The sequence below is a fragment of the Rhipicephalus microplus genome, chromosome 1 (assembly GCF_043290135.1).
Source record: "Rhipicephalus microplus isolate Deutch F79 chromosome 1, USDA_Rmic, whole genome shotgun sequence".
Lineage (NCBI taxonomy): Eukaryota > Metazoa > Arthropoda > Arachnida > Ixodida > Ixodidae > Rhipicephalus > Rhipicephalus microplus.
The window spans coordinates 173,184,917-173,200,890 of NC_134700.1; the positions used below are offsets into that span (position 1 = coordinate 173,184,917).

Consider the following 15,974-nt stretch of genomic DNA (forward strand, 5'->3'; position numbering starts at 1 on the left):
CGAATACAAAATGAATGCGTTTTAAATTTTTTATTTAGCCAGATGTTTTTTATTTAGCCAGATGAAAGAGCTAAATATATTTAAAAATCGACGCACTCACATATGTTAAACAGCCGCATATGTTTCATATCACCAGTTGTTTACAGTTGCGTAACGATGCCAAGAGCAACATAGATATTACAACACCAGAAGTGGTAAGCTGATATTAAGCGCTGTTGATTTCGCTGGCGCGCGCCAGGATGGTAGCCGTCAACACCGCTACACAAATCAACTTCAGCGGATATGGCGCCTGTTTAAAAAGTCTATGCATGGTTTGGCGTGGCTATGTGCCGGAATATTTAATTGCTACGCGTTTGTAGTAGCAATGAAATATTCTGAAAAAAAAAAGCGCATTGGACGATTTAGGTTGTAGTAACCTAAACCGTTCAATGCGCCCCCTTACTAACGAATATTTATTTTGGAGAGACTGAAAGGCCCTCTCTCTTTGAAAGGCTCTAGTACATGTGAGCAGTTTCGAAGTACGAGCACTTCACTTATAAAATTCAGCGATTGAAGAAAAAAGGAAGATAAAAAAATGAGAAGAATATCGTACAAATAGATCAACCGAACAAGTAGGCACCGAACAAACTAAATAACTACACATGTGCACTTATGATTACAATGAACAATCTTAAAATAGACGCAAGAATAAAATGCAACGAGTAATTGTTTCATTCTAGTGGCATTTATACAGCATGCTATAAAGGAGGAATTAGGTAAAAAAGAAAAAAAATGTTCACGCACTTATCTTTTTGCAAACGTAAAATTGTTAGCATCACTCTATACATACTTGTTAAGTAGGACGCTAATATGTATCTAAAGGAGTCTAGAAAATAGTTCTTGCTAGATTATTGTGCAAGTGGTTTTTTCACTGGGAATTGCTTAGTATGCCTTTCATGTTTCTTGATGGCCCACGAATTGGAACTGATTGACGTGTACCGCTACTGATCTTCATCGCAGGCCGTGGCATCTGTCGTGATGCTAAGTTTGTGCGCGGGGCTGACAGTGCTCTGTCTGCTGCAACATGCTTACGAGCGAGCGCTGAAGACGTCGTCGCTCTTTGAATGTTGCTGCTGCTGCCGATCGAAAAGGAGCTTCGAAATGGAGCATGCAAAACAGCGCTACGAAAAGACACCTGTCCTCATGTGAGTACAGAAAGACAGTTTGCCAAGAGAGTGTCGGGTGAAATAGAATTAGCTGTTTGAAAACAACAATGGTTGGATCTTTCTTCTTAGATTGGTTCTGCCTCGCGCGCTCAGACATCGGGGTTCTGTCTTGGAGCGCGATCCGCTGCCACCTTGCGCGCATGCCGCTTTGCAGCCTTGCCCATCCAGCGACCTTCTGAGCACGCGCGCGCGCGCGCCGAAGTGGCTTTTATTTTACTACAGTGCGCCCTCTAGCTTACGGCGCCACCCACGGACACGCGATCGCCAACGTCTTCGTGTGACGTCATTTTCATTTTCTCGCGCGCTCGCACATCGGGGTTCCGTCTTTGAGTGCCAGCTGCCGCCGCCTTGCGCGTATCATACTTTTAAAGACGATAGTCTTTCTTAGGGAGCTTCGACGATAAAATTTTTGTCTGTCTGTCTGTCTGTCTGTCTGTCTGTCTGTCTGTCTGTCTGTCTGTCTGTACATTTGCCTGCTTGTTCACTCTTAACTACAACGGGTATTCGAACGGCCGACCCCACCCGCAGTGCCCCCCTAGGTTGCTTAAGATTCAGCGTTCATACTTGTGCAATTGTTGATTAAAAAGCAATTATTGCGCATGTCGGAAGTGCCATAACAGCATGTATGTATTCTGCATGTGCGCCTTTTACTAGAAAAGGCATACATAAGTAATTTTAAGGACCATAGCGCTTATCACGCTGCGCTGGCCATGCAACGCTTGCACGGAAAGGCGAGTGTTTCCAACGCTTTGCTAAAACGAGATGTTGGTGGCACCTACCCGTCGCCTTATCACCTCTGAGACGGGCGCGCACACCCGTCTCAGAGCCACGCGCTTTCTTTTTGAAAAAAAAAAAACAGCCAGATGCTTATTGGCAAATCGTGAATCATCCACTGTCTGTCTGTCTGTCTGTCTGTCTGTCTGTCTGTCTGTCTGTCTGTCTGTCTGTCTGTCTGTCTGTCTGTCTGTCTGTCTGTCTGTTTGACGCCGGACGGACTGAGGCACGGATGGACAGACACATGGACGAATGCAGGGACGTGCACACAGATGGACGCATGAGAGGACCGATGGGCGCATGGACGGATGGATGGAAGCATGGACAGATGCATGAATGGAGGAACGCAGAGATGGATGAACGCATGTACGAATGCCGGGACGGACGCATGAACGAACGGACGGACTCACAGATGAACGCACTGATGAACCCACGAAAGTACGGAAGATGGACGCACAAATGGACGCATGGACAGATGCACGAATGGTTGAACGCACGGATGAACGAATGAACGCACGGATGGACGGATGGACACTTCGCCCCACTCATTATCATTAACTCCATGAATGTGCTGTGATTTTTATTATTTATCATAATACCGATAACGTCCTCTAGTATCGTACTATTTGCTGTTTTCAGTGCATATGCTTTTCGTTATGTGTACAAGTTCCGTCCTCAACGGCTGGTTCAAGAACTAACAACAGTTGGCTACATATATACGATTACGACGGGAGGTTCAGCCCACGCCTTAAGGAACTTCGCTTTTAAAATCTGGATCCCAGCAGAAATCTAACCTAAGCATTCCGTGCGGCAATCAAGTATTCTACCACTTAGCCACGCCAGGCCGCGGGACTTTTGGGGAAAACGATCCTGCGCAGGTGCGATGGGAGTGCAACGGTTGCAGTGCTCGCTACCCAATTTCATATCAGGGCGTTCATTACATGCGTACTTTTATAATACAGGTTTGATATCGCACTAGCGTCTATTGTGGTCCCGGGGTCGGTTAACAAAGTAGCTGACTGGGCAAGTTGGTCAGGCCGTTAAATGAATCAGGTGTTGAATTCATATTTAAAGCAGTCTAATTAACCTTGTATCTGTAATACTATAATTCAGCAAGCTTTATTGAAGCGTTGCTGGACTTTACAAGATTACAGTAACAGGCCCCGCCGTGGTGGTCTAGTGGCTAAGGTACTCAGCTGCTGACCCGCAGGTCGCGGGATGGAATCCCGGCAGCGGCAGCTGCATTTCCGGTGTAGGCGGAAATGTTGTAGGCCCGTGTGCTCAGATTTGGGTGCACGTTAAAGTACCCCAGGTGGTCGAAATTTCCGGAGCCCTCCACTACGGCGTCTCTCATAATCATATGGTGGTTTTGGGACGTTAAACCCCACATATCAATCAAATCAGGATTACAGTAACGGAAGTTATGAAGGCTATTCACATCATCGCTTCGTACAGTGCACATTCTTTCGACAGCACTGATGTTCGTGCACTAATGCGAGTGCTTACGCTACGTCACACCATGAACTACCCATTAAACTCCAATGTAGGAGACGTTCCTGGTAAGTCCACATTGTGCACACAACTACTATACTTACAGAACACGTTGATCCACCTCGTAACGTTTAGCTCAAAGAAACAAAAGCAGCACAAAGAATTACTTGCGCACTTCTTCACAGGAAACTGATTCCCCCAGTGCGTAGGACCTGCCAAACGTGACACCAGTACATGAAAAGCCAATGCATGAAAAGACAACAATGCATGAAGAGCGAAAACGTGGTCCCAACATAGGAAAAAACAAAAACAAAACGCATGCACAAATCAGATGTCATCGTAACACAACGTAAACGTCCGAACGACAAAAAGAACGAAACAAAACAACGTCTGATAAAATCTCCGAAAAAGTCTCTGGTCATTACTAAAGGGACATTCAAAAGAAACAACGACTGACTTGACTGGCAAGATTGACAAACTGCACTCTGATGACTTTAATGGCAGATGTTTCACATTCATGAGTTAAACATTAGCGGAAAGTTCAAGGTTGAAGTATCATTTTAAAGTTTAGTGCCAAAATCTCCGTGCATTAGGTCAGAAATTTCAAAATGTATCTTTCGTATTTTTGCAAAATTATATTTACACAATTTTTCTGAAATTTCGTATGCTAGGTAATTGGCAGCGCACAGATGGTAATCTACTTCACTTTTGTCAATCAGAAAATACGTATAGGACCCAGTCGATTCTTTAAAAATTTATGACGTCATGGTATTTTTTGGGAAAATCTCAAAGAGCCGTTTCCACCCGCGTTTCACTTTTCGCACGTTTTCGCGCTTACCAAGCGTCGTGTAGTAGTAAGAACGGTGTTTTCGGAAATGTGAAATTGTACTTTACCAATACGCGAAAAACAATTTTGCTGTTTAGTGTCCGTTTAAGAGGAAGTTACCCACTTGGACAACATAACAGTCAACACTTCTGGGAAACATGAAAATAAATCTAAACATGTGGAAATAAGCCGAGTATTTCAACAACAGCAACGTACATCTTAGAACATAGATCTAATAAGTATCATATCATAATGCATACAATAAGGGGCGCGTACATACAATAAGAGGCTTCATGTAATGTCGACAGTTTTTTATTAATTGAGAAAAGTGCTGCCGCGTTTGAGATAGTGTTTTAACGATGCCAAAATTTATGTCTCTAAGGCTCTGGTAGTATTGTACGTTGAACATCGGAGACGGAGACAGCATTTTATTGCACATTATGCTGACGGGGATTTCGAATGAATACAATCTCCACATCTCTTCAGTATATCAATTAGTTCAGTCAGTTTTGCGTATTTTGAAGACCCATTGATTGCATGTGCAAACGCCTTTAAGTGGTGTAGTTTCAAACGTGGGAGCGAATTCACAGCACGGTTTTTTTTCTCATATATATTTCTTTCTCATCTATCAGTCCTTCTTTCGCATTCTTTCAGCGAAGAATAGCCTCTCTCTTTCATCTTTCAGTCATCCTTTCAGTTCTTCTCAGTGAACTGTAGCCAACCAGATGCCTTTTTTGTGTGTGGTGAAAGCTTCCGTTTGCACTTTTTGGTGCTTCACAGTTAACACGTGAACAAGTTTTTCACCGTGCCACAAAGACTTCCAGACTACACAACAGCTGAATGTTCACTGGGCGCAGCTGGAGACACCATTTTATTCATAACGTTTCTGCACATGTGACGAAAACAATGTCGTCTCTGTGACCTGCGTAATTTGTTAACCCCTGGGAAATGTTTTACAATGCCCACAAGGGATAGTTACACGTATTTGCCAAAGAACTACAATAGTAGTGCGGTAACAGCCATATGTCTTGGACCTCGATTGTATGCGACTCTCTAAAATAACTTACAACACGCAGATCATGACGTAGTATCGAATCCATTCAGTTACACCTACCGTTAATTGAGAAGTACGTTATACGTATACTTGACGTATACGTTTGGTTTTTTTATGTTTGGTTCAAAGACGACGTGGGCTTGGTGATAAAGGTTTCTTTTTTGATGGTATATTAGACTTACTGCTACCTGTAACACCAGGAGTTTTCCGCGGACTACCACTATCTGATGAATGAATGAATGAATGAATGAATGAATGAATGATAGTTGATGAAGACTTTAATGCATATAGTTGTACTTGTTTCCATTTCTTGCTTTGCAGGACTGACGCCATACGCGACACGAAACGCTCGCTCGAATCCACAGCGCGAGTTCGTTTCAACTTGTCACCTTCTCGAGAAGTATCCTGGCCCGGAAGTAATGACGCTGCCTCAATAAAGACTTACGAACCTGAGGACGATGTGCGGGGCATTATGCTCTTGATGGCAGCACTTTTCATTTCTATACTGATCGTAAGTTGTCTACATTTTCTCCATAGCCTATAACAGTGTAAATAACCAGGCTCATATATCATGAAACTTTCCAGGAAAACAAAAATCAGGCGTGCGAGGTATGCGTAGCATAGTCACAACGAAAGCTGAAAAAGGGGTTTTCCTAAACACTCTATTAAACACTGTTGAGGCAGCTGCTTCAAACACTCTTGCATGGTACCCACTATGCCATAAAACGAATGTTCGTGTAGTAGGGAAGCGCGCACTATGTACTATGCCACTATTCGGCATTCTTCGAAGAAGCGTGGTACCTGCTACTTACTAGCAAAGCGTTATATGCACTTTTTTTTATCCAGCGGCTGACAACGGTAAAGAATTATGTCTTGAGCTTTTGTAATAAGTTGGAGCATTCAACGAATCACTGGTAACTCGATTCACATTGCGTGGTATCTGGACATTACTTTGCAGCTATAAAATGCTTTATCACACATGCTAACGCGACTACTTGTCAATATCAAGCCTGCATAAGTTACTAACGAAGTTTCAGGCCGTGGTGTAGCTGGCTGGCAGAATATTGCACTTCCATGCAGAGGCCTCACATTCGAATCTCGTTCTGTCCTCCTTAATTTTGACTGCGGACACCGGCGGCGGTGTCGGACAACTAAGGCGCCGAAATGGGACCTTGTTATCTCATAGCAGCTTTCACTGTGAAATTTGCCCTGGGAGAAGTTTATGAAGCATACAAACTTTGCAGGCTGAAGTCTTATCTCGCACATCTCCATGTTCTAAAGAATACAATGCCTACTATCTGTAACAACGACCTAGTGTTTACAGTACACACCAACTAGAAGCGCGTGTTTGTGATAAGGTTATATTTAAAGCCAAGCTGAAATCTTTCAACAAGCTCCGATATCCCAAAAAACATACAACTTTCATACAGTTTTATAGCTGAATAAACTCGAACAAAACACGACTTGTTTACAACTATGCTATTTGTTTTCTGGAAAGGTCTCACAAATAAATTGCAGCAAGTTAAAGTTTGCTTTACAGTATATAATTAGGTGGAATGTTGGTATGGAAAACTGAAAAAAAAAGAGGGGCCATGGGTAGAGCATCAAATTTTGTTTCTGTTGTGGTTCCATTCATGTGTAGTTGTTATCATCGGCGCAGTAATAAGCAGGTGTGGTGCAAGAGGTAAGTGGGAGCAATGAACAAGCCGCCACCCCCAACTCACCATATTTTCGCCTAGCTCCCCCTCTCTCATCCCTTTGCCATCCTAAGAGAAAATATAGTCCCTTTGTAAAACATAAGTTTGTCTTCTTCAAAAACTTTTCATGATTATTGTGGGTGCTTGTTGGTTGCACTATGGTTCTTTAAATATGTATAACATCTGTTGCTTATGATTGTAGTTTCATTCCCTACTGTTTATTATTTTCCGTGTATACTGCTACTTTTTGTAACATTTTTCTGATGCACTCATCCCAAGCCGCTTAGGCTATGGGACCAAACATTTGCGTGCGAATTTTTCCCAGTATAGCTCAATAAGTTCTCCTTTGATTGATTGGTTGATTGATTTACCATAAGATTCCTGCCCCACCGGCCTCCCCATACGGACCAACTTGTCGTGGGTGTTCCCCCAGCCTCTCGTCCTACCCCCTTCCTCTAGTAAAAGAATCAGGGCGCCACTCGTGGTCATACAAAATAAAAGAGAAAAAAAAGCAACAGCCTGTCTGCGATTTTATGTGTTTGTAAGCAGGCTACTAGGACGATTGCACAAATCGATTGGCCACAGAGAATCCGCAGATGAAATGCCACAGCGACTGCGGTTGACGTCAGAAAAGAGGCGCTGACGAGAGAGGTGATTATTAGACAGTGCTGCCAGCTAGACAGCTTGAGCGGTATTGCGTCTGGGTCTTTTTCTTGTTACCCCCTAGATTCTTAACTTCATTTTTTTCTTGCTTTTGGAGGGACATTAACAACAGCTCTCGCATGCTGCTTATCCCTTAGTGAAAACGGGAATCGACAGTTTGGCTCTGGCCTGCCGGACGCTCGTTAGCGGAAAATATCGAGAATGTTGCCTGGTACAGTAAACACACCTTGATAAAACCTGAGTGAAAGAAAATAAAAAAAAACAGTGACGAAAAAGAAAATAAAAAGAAAATTGACAGCCAAGAAGAGGTGCAGAGAGTTGACTACTTTAAGACTAGAGAAGCGTATAAGGAAAAAAAGTAAGAGTATTTAAGAGCGAAAAATAGACGGAGCCGTTAGCTTTGCGTTCATGTGGTAAATCCTTTTTTTTAGAATTTAAAGTTAAGGTCAAATTGTTAGGTCAACAAGTCTCGGAAAATGCAGAAGTATGCCCACTGCCTTGGCGAAGCACGTCTTCCAGTAGTGACATCTAGTTCAGACGTCACATCAATAGACGCGAATGTGAACAGGAGTAAAACGATATTTACAAGAACGCGACCGTATAGATAAGGAACAGTGGCTGTCTAGGGCACCTCGATGTCATATAGATAATTTTTTTCCTGTTATTTTGTATCCTTCTCATCATAATCAGCCTGACTACGTCCACTGCAGGACAAAGGCCTCTCCCATGTTCCGCCAGTTAACCCGGTCCTGTGCTTGCTGCTGCCAATTTATACCCGCAAACTTCTTAATCTCATCTGCCCACCTAACCTTCTGTCTCCCCCTAACCCGCTTCCCTTCTCTGGGAATCCAGTTAGTTACCCTTAATGACCAGCGGTTATCTTGTCTACCCGCTACATGCCCGGCCCATGTCCATTTCCTCTTCTTTATTTCAACTATGATATCCTTAACCCCCATTTGTCCCCTAATCCACTCAGCTCTCTTCTTGTCTGTTAAGGTTACACCTACCATTTTTCTTTCCATTGCTCGCTGCGTCGTCCTCAATTTAAGTTGAACCCTCTTTGTAAGTCTCCAGGTTTCTGCTCCGTAGCTAAGTACCGGCAAGATGCAGCTGTTATGTACCTTCCTCTTGAGTGATAGTGGCAATCTACCTGTCATAATTTGAGAGTGCTTGCCGAATGTGCTCCACCCCATTCTTATTCTTCTAGTTACTTCAATCTCGTGGTTAGGCTCTGCGGTTATTACCTGCCCTAAGTAGACATAGTCTTTTACAACATCAAGTGCACTATTACCTATCTCGAAGCGCTGCTCCTTTCCGAGGTTGTTGTACATTACTTTCGTTTTCTGCAGATTAATTTTAAGACCCACCTTTCTGCTCTCCTTGTCTAACTCCGAAATGATGAGTTGCAATTCGTCCCCTGAGTTACTCAGCAATGCAATGTCATCGGCGAAGCGCAAGTTACTAAGGTATTCTCCATTAACTCTTATCCCTAACTGTTCCCATTCTAGGCTTCTGAAAACCTCCTGTAAGCACGCGGTAAATAACATTGGGGAGATTGTGTCCCCCTGCCTTACACCTTTCTTGATTGGTATTCTGTTGCTTTCTTTATGAAGCACTATGGTAGCAGTTGATCCCCTGTAGATTTCTTCCAGAATGTTTATATATACTTCATCTACGCCCTGATTCCGCAGTGTCTGCATGACGGCTGATATTTCTACTTAATCAAACACCTTCTCGTAATCTATGAAGGCTATGTATAGTGGTTGGTTATACTCTGAGCATTTCTCCATTACCTGATTGATAGTATGAATGTGGTCAATTGTTGAGTAGCCTGTTCTAAATCCTGCTTGTTCCTTTGGTTGATTGAATTCTAATGTTTTTTTTACTCTGTTAGCAATTACCTTTGTAAATAGCTTGTATACTACAGAGAGCAAGCTGATCGGCCTGTAATTCTTCAAGTTCTTGTCATCTCCTTTCTTGTGTATTAAGATGATGTTAGCGTTCTTCCAAGACTCTGGTACCCTTCCCGTCAGGAGACACCTCATAAACAGGGTGGCTAGTTTTTCTAACACAATCTGTCCTCCATCTTTCAGCAGGTCTGATGTTACCTGATCCTCACCAGCAGCTTTGCCTCTTTGCATGCACTCCAAAGCTTTTCTGACTTCTTCTATTATTACTGGTGGGGTGTCATCTGGGTTACTGCTAGTTCTTATAGTATTAAGGTCATGGTTGTCTCGGCTACTGTACAGATCTCTGTAAAACTCCTCCGCTATTTTAACTATCCTATCCATATTGGTAGTTATTTTGCCTTCTTTGTCCCTTATTGCATACATCCGACTTTTGCCTATCCCAAGTTTCCTCTTCACTGATTTGACGCTTCCTCCGTTTTTCAGAGCGTGTTTAATTCTCTCCATGTTGTACCTTCTTACATCACATACTTTACGTCTATTAATCAACTTCGAAAGCTCTGCCAATTCTATTTTGTCTGTTGTAGTTGACAGTTTCATGATTTGAGGCTTTTTAATTAGGTTCTTAGTTTCCCGGGAAAGCTTGCCAGTGTCATGTCTAACTACCCTGCCTCCAACTTCCACTGCACACTCCGTAATGATACTCGTTAGATTATCATTCATTGTATCTACGCTAAGGTTGGTTTCCTCACTAAGAGCCGAGTACCTGTTCTGCAGCGACACTCTGAATTCCTGTACTTTCCCTCTCAGTGATAGCTCATTGATTGGCTTCTTGCGGATCAGTTTCTGTCGTTCCTTCTTCAAGTCTAGGCGAATTCGAGACCGTACCATTTTATGGTCACTGCATCGTACCTTGCCAACCACTTCCACATCCTGCACAATTCCTGGGTGTGCAGTCATTATAAATTCTATTTCGTTCTTATTTTCGCCATTAAGGCTCCTCCATGTCCACTTGCGGTTTTCTCGTTTTCGGTAGAAAGTATTATTTTGTATATAGTACGATTAATATCTTTCTTGCCCGTATTACGCTGAAGCAAAATGACACAGTCTAGTAGCTTGAAGATTGCCGCAACTCAGAAATAGAATAAAAAAGTAGCGCGGTTTTTGCAATTATCTACTTTGCAGGTGATTTTCACGTCTTTAGAGTCGTCGGCTGCATCATTCCCCCAAAAAAGTGATAAAGACAGTGGTTTTAAACTTGGATCATGGGTTTGCATTTCTGTCCAAATCTTACCGTTACCTTCACAGTGAGACTATAGTTAACCACCTGCACTAATGTGCAGGAGGGTAACGATGGTTAATTGGAACGCTTCCATGCACGGCATGCTCCACTTTATGGCAAAAACAGAGCGGCTGAAATTTGCGCTATACTACTGGTGGCTGACACTCTGACAGAGATGTAAAATAAATGAAACGTAGAGTTGTTAGCTACAACGACTGTTTAATATAATACAGTGGGTGTGTGAAATGACAATGCAGAGAAAACAGATGTGGGAACGAAGTAAACAGAGAGACACACTTGTGATCGCAGGAAAGGACATTGTTCACTGCTACTATCACGCGTGCAGGTTTGACGGTCGCAAAAACTGCCGTGATGCATTCATAGCCACTCGATGTAATAGCGGGTGATGTTCAAGTATTGGTTACATTGTTTCGCTGCGTTCAAAACACAGCAAGCATGTACGTTTTTCTGGAATGATTTGGGCAACACGTCTCGTCAAAGTAGTCGGCCTGAACGATCACTTTCGCGTGACGTGGGTTAATATACGCTCAACAGTTGCTGATAAACTTTGACTGCTTCGTGAATAAGCGCGCTGTAGCGCTAGAAATAACGGACCGAATTGACGGAGCTTTTCTATCGCTAGTACACTTTGATATTGGCTCTATGCTTTTGATAATGATATGTGCATTTGTGACTTAGGTGCACGTTTTCGATCTTACATTACATTCCAGGCGTATAGGTAGTAGCTCGACGTAATGCAGAACACATAAGCTAAGATGAAACGAGAGCAACATTGAAGCACGGCCTGGGAGCCACACCGCTCAATAAACAATTTTCATAATCTGCAATACGCTTCCCTGCGCTGCATATTCGCCCAACTAAAGCCCCTACCTCTATTGTTTCAAGTGAAGACAAGTTCCTAGTTGCACTGGGCATATGCATGCTTATGTCAAGAGACCAGAATCTACGTTGCTAAGGTTATAGCACAAGCCAACCGCACTTGCATGCAATGTTTGCAGTAAGTGGCTAGAAGCCATTTGTTGGCTTAATTTTACAGAAGAAAACGTAGCTTTGTAGCAATAAAAACAGGTCTGTTAATATATTCTTTATCTGATGGCTCCTCTCCCCCTTTTTGTTTATTACAGGGAATATTTGTCAGCTACGGGAGGCTGTTTCTTGGTGCACCATACGGCGTTTTCAGAGCTCTTCAACTAGTGGATGCAGCACTAAGTTTCGGACAGGTATGAAACATTTGCGGATTTGGAGGTGTACGTACATATTTGTTAAGCAATCGCGATCCCATATTCATGATTGACGTTCGATTTAATACAAACTATCACGGCACAACCAGGATAAATCTAAAATTGCGAGAGCAATCACTAAGCCACATTGCCTCATGCTCTAAGATGTGCTTCTTCAAATTTTGAGCGTTTAGATTCAGAGAAAACGTTGCGTTCAGTCCTTCGCCTCAGAAATTTTATTCACAATTGAAGGGAGACTGACGCAACTTTACAAGCTACAGCTGCTCAGATATACGAAGGAAACAAATGAGGTAAACGCTTGGCTCTTTTCCTTCGTCATACACGATTGCCGATGAGGCTAGCTCTAATGAAACATCAAAGTCCTGTTTGAGTAAAAAATACGAGGCTATACAAAAGCAAGATGCAGCGTTTCCTTGCCTAAGAATTGGCGGCGTCGAAGTAGCGAAATGGAAAGTTCCATTGTTAACATTCTTTATTTGTTCCCGTCGCGGCAGGTGTTGCAATTGTGCAAAAAAAAAAACTAAAAATCTTAATGAATCTGTTTGCTTAAGAAAAGACTGGCACCGAAAGTTTTCGTGAAAATTGCTATTGCCACTTCATCAGGCATTCTGTCAAAACAAAAAAAAAACCGAAAAAAGAAATAAAAGTGAAGACATCGAATATCTGCAAAGGGAACTTTTACAACAAGCTAAGAACTCTGAGAGAGACAGGTAGCTATTAAGAAAAAAACTCTGGCCTCGTTCTACATGCGATTTGTTATAGACACCAATTCTAGACTTTTCAGTAGGCCCTAATCAGTGTGGAAAATGAAGGGTGACGCGAACCGGAGTTGGATGCTGCAATTATGTTTCTCTATTTTTGGTTAGTACCAATCCCACAGCTTAGTAGAGAATGTAAATAGACTTATGAGTCCATCTTAAGTGTTAAAAGAAAGAAAGAAAGAAAGAAAGAAAAGGAAACATGAACAGCATTATTCCTTGCATTATTTATGGTCATCCCAATAGACACGTTAGGTCAGGAATATTCGCCTAGGGCAATGACAATTTGTCGCATTCATACAAGGTTATTATGACACGTTTTACTGTAGAAGCATCCCATGACTACTTTTCCAGGGAATAAGGTTAGAGCGTGTGTGTGAGTGTCGCAACTTGGAAGACAAAACATTAGTCGACACACAAAAACAGTAGGCTGCTTTAGTAGCCGCACCATCAAGGCCACAGCCAGAAATTTTTTTCGGGGATGGCTTACTTGTTGGGGGCCCTCAATAAAAAAAAAACCATTTCTACTTGTCTTTTGTAGAACACCCCCGTCTATCCTAATTTCAAGGGGGAGAGGGGTTTGGGGAACACTTCCCGACTGCTCACAATGTTAAAATATAGGCTAAAGTTGACGCAACTACAAAAAAAGCCATGAAGCATGATCACCGCCTCAAGTAGCCACGACGTGCACTCAGCGCAACACGTAATAATTGCATGTAGAGCGCATCACGTAGCCTCCGGCTTCTTATTGGACGACGACCGAGTAATTACATGAAGTTAAAATACTAAGATAGAAGAGGTAGCACATCATGGACAGTTGTAACATATTGCCCTCCCTGCATTTGTCTTGGATTGGCACTTTTATCTGTCAATAATAAAAGAAAAGGCTGCCAGGTTTTCGTCCGTAAGTAGTTTGCGGTTGGCCGGATGCTTTCACTAGAACCTCCAGCGACGGGATTGGCTTGAGTTTTCTCTCAGAAACCTTTTTAGCGTAAAAAAAAAATTCGTCAATGTGAGCCGTAACTTGTTACCGACCATGCCACAGCAAGCGGACTTTCATCGTCGCCCAACAAAACACCCGTGGATTCCTCTTAAGGAACCCCTAAACCACGTCAGAAAACACAGAGAACGAGCACGCTACTCTCTGTTAGCATTCACCATATTTTCAGCGCACTTCTTGATGCTATGAGTTTCTTTACGTGACGTTATTAGGGAATCTACTTTTGATTGGCCCATAGACGAATAACATCAGTTCTGAATTGTTTCCCACCCTGCCTTGCCACGCGGTCGCACACTCGTTCTCGCTCGCCTCACATGACTACTGCGCGCGATCAACCGATTTCACTCCGCACACTAACCAGATAGAGCTGCGTTGCTGACACTGCCCCGTCTCAAAGTCTTTGACATTCGCCGATAGGAGCACGCAGAAAAAAAACGTGTGATGCCCCCCACCCCTCATGTGTAGGGGGGCATCACACGTCTATTTTCACATGTGTGTGTGGGGGTAGGGGGGCATCACACGTCTATTTTCACATGTGTGTGTGGGGGGGGGGGGGGGCATTATGCGTCTATTTTCACACGTCACACGTCATCACCTACCACAACACTCGACTGCACGTCGTGTCGAAACACTCTTTCGGCTAGTTTATCTGCGATGAAATTTAGACGGAACCCTACCCACCCCCCCATCTATGCGTTTCTATTAAGTTTTTATTAGAGTAAACGCTACACCGAGTTTCTCTTGCAAGCGTTTTTCCAGCGGGCGTCTCAACCGGGTCGACGCCGCACGCGCCGCTACTGCTTCTCATTATTGCAGGGTCCTCTTCGGGGAGGTGGTCGATAATATTTTGCTATTGGACAGAGAGAAATCACAGTGTACAATTAAGCCTTCAGAAAAAATGGATACAGAGACGAGGAATGATTAAAAAAATCACAGCATATTCACGGAGTGCATGATGATGAGTGGGGCGAAGCGTCCGTCCGTCCTTTCGTTCTTGCTTCCGTCCGTCCATGCGTCCGTCTGTGCGACCATGCGTCCATGCATCCATATGTGCGTCCATTCTTGCGTTTGTCCTTGCATCCGTCCCTGCGTCCGTCCATGCGTCTATTAGTGCAACCATCCATGCGCCCGTCCGTGCAACTGCTTGTCTGTCCGCCCGTCCGTCTAGTGAACACTCCAAGTACCGCCATCTCGCATCTTTTCAATATATATTCAGCATATAGAAGTATCGCCATCCAGCGGACATTACTTGGACTAAACGAGAGGTTGAACACGCGCACTTTCTTACGGCCTGCATATCGTGTCTACTTCCCACCTTTCACGGCCTCTAGTTCATGGCAATATAATAGTTCACTATATTCATGGCCCTGCGGCGAAACCCTCGCTAAACCTTGGTAAAACCGCGGAGCTTACGCGCGGCGAGTTTAACTTTCAGCACTATCTGACCCTTTCTGGTCAGTGCTGAAAGTGCGTCCTTCTGATACTAGTTTTTTTAGTAAGCATCAAATTCAAGGCAAAGTTTATTGAAGAATAAGTCACCAATACCCGTCTATGTAAGTTACTTCTATAGAAATAACTAACTTTTCATTTATGAATATCGTGTCCTGGTTTCCTTTTCAATTGAGAGGGTGCGCGCGTGCCACTCCTTTAGTCCGGCCATGGAGGTGGCTGCCTACTGCTACTTCTACGTACATCATGGACACTTGACCCACGGCATAGCGAGCTTCACCCCCAAAAATGGCAGGACAGCGTAACTATGGGGGATTCGAAGCACTTTCTAAGCATTCCTTACGTGATTGGCATGAACCTCAGCGAAAGTGGTCATTGCCTAAGATAGGCTGCAAGTGGCACTTTTTAAGCCAGCCGGCCGCGCAGAACGCAGCCCCACATTGTGTACGGTTGCTTCAGGCATTAAGTTGCCTTCGTACAGCCTTGCGCGAAGGAGGTGTCTTTGAGTGACCGTCAAGAATGGGGTGACTGTCTTGCTGTATATGTTCTGGCTTTGCAAAACTACGGCTTGTTTCAGCCCTGATGGACGGCTTGGGCGACTGCTTT

General features: G+C 43.5%; 1 protein-coding gene across 1 annotated transcript in view; it reads left to right on the forward strand.

Moving 5' to 3' along the window:
• The window catches only part of LOC119178550 (lysosomal cholesterol signaling protein-like), a 147,562-nt gene that overhangs the window by 128,327 nt on the left and 3,261 nt on the right, over positions 1-15,974 (forward strand). The window contains exons 12-14 of the mRNA XM_075867939.1: positions 1,000-1,184; positions 5,672-5,861; positions 12,045-12,140. Coding sequence (XP_075724054.1) covers positions 1,000-1,184; positions 5,672-5,861; positions 12,045-12,140 — 471 coding nt within the window. The remainder of the gene's footprint in view (positions 1-999; positions 1,185-5,671; positions 5,862-12,044; positions 12,141-15,974) is intronic.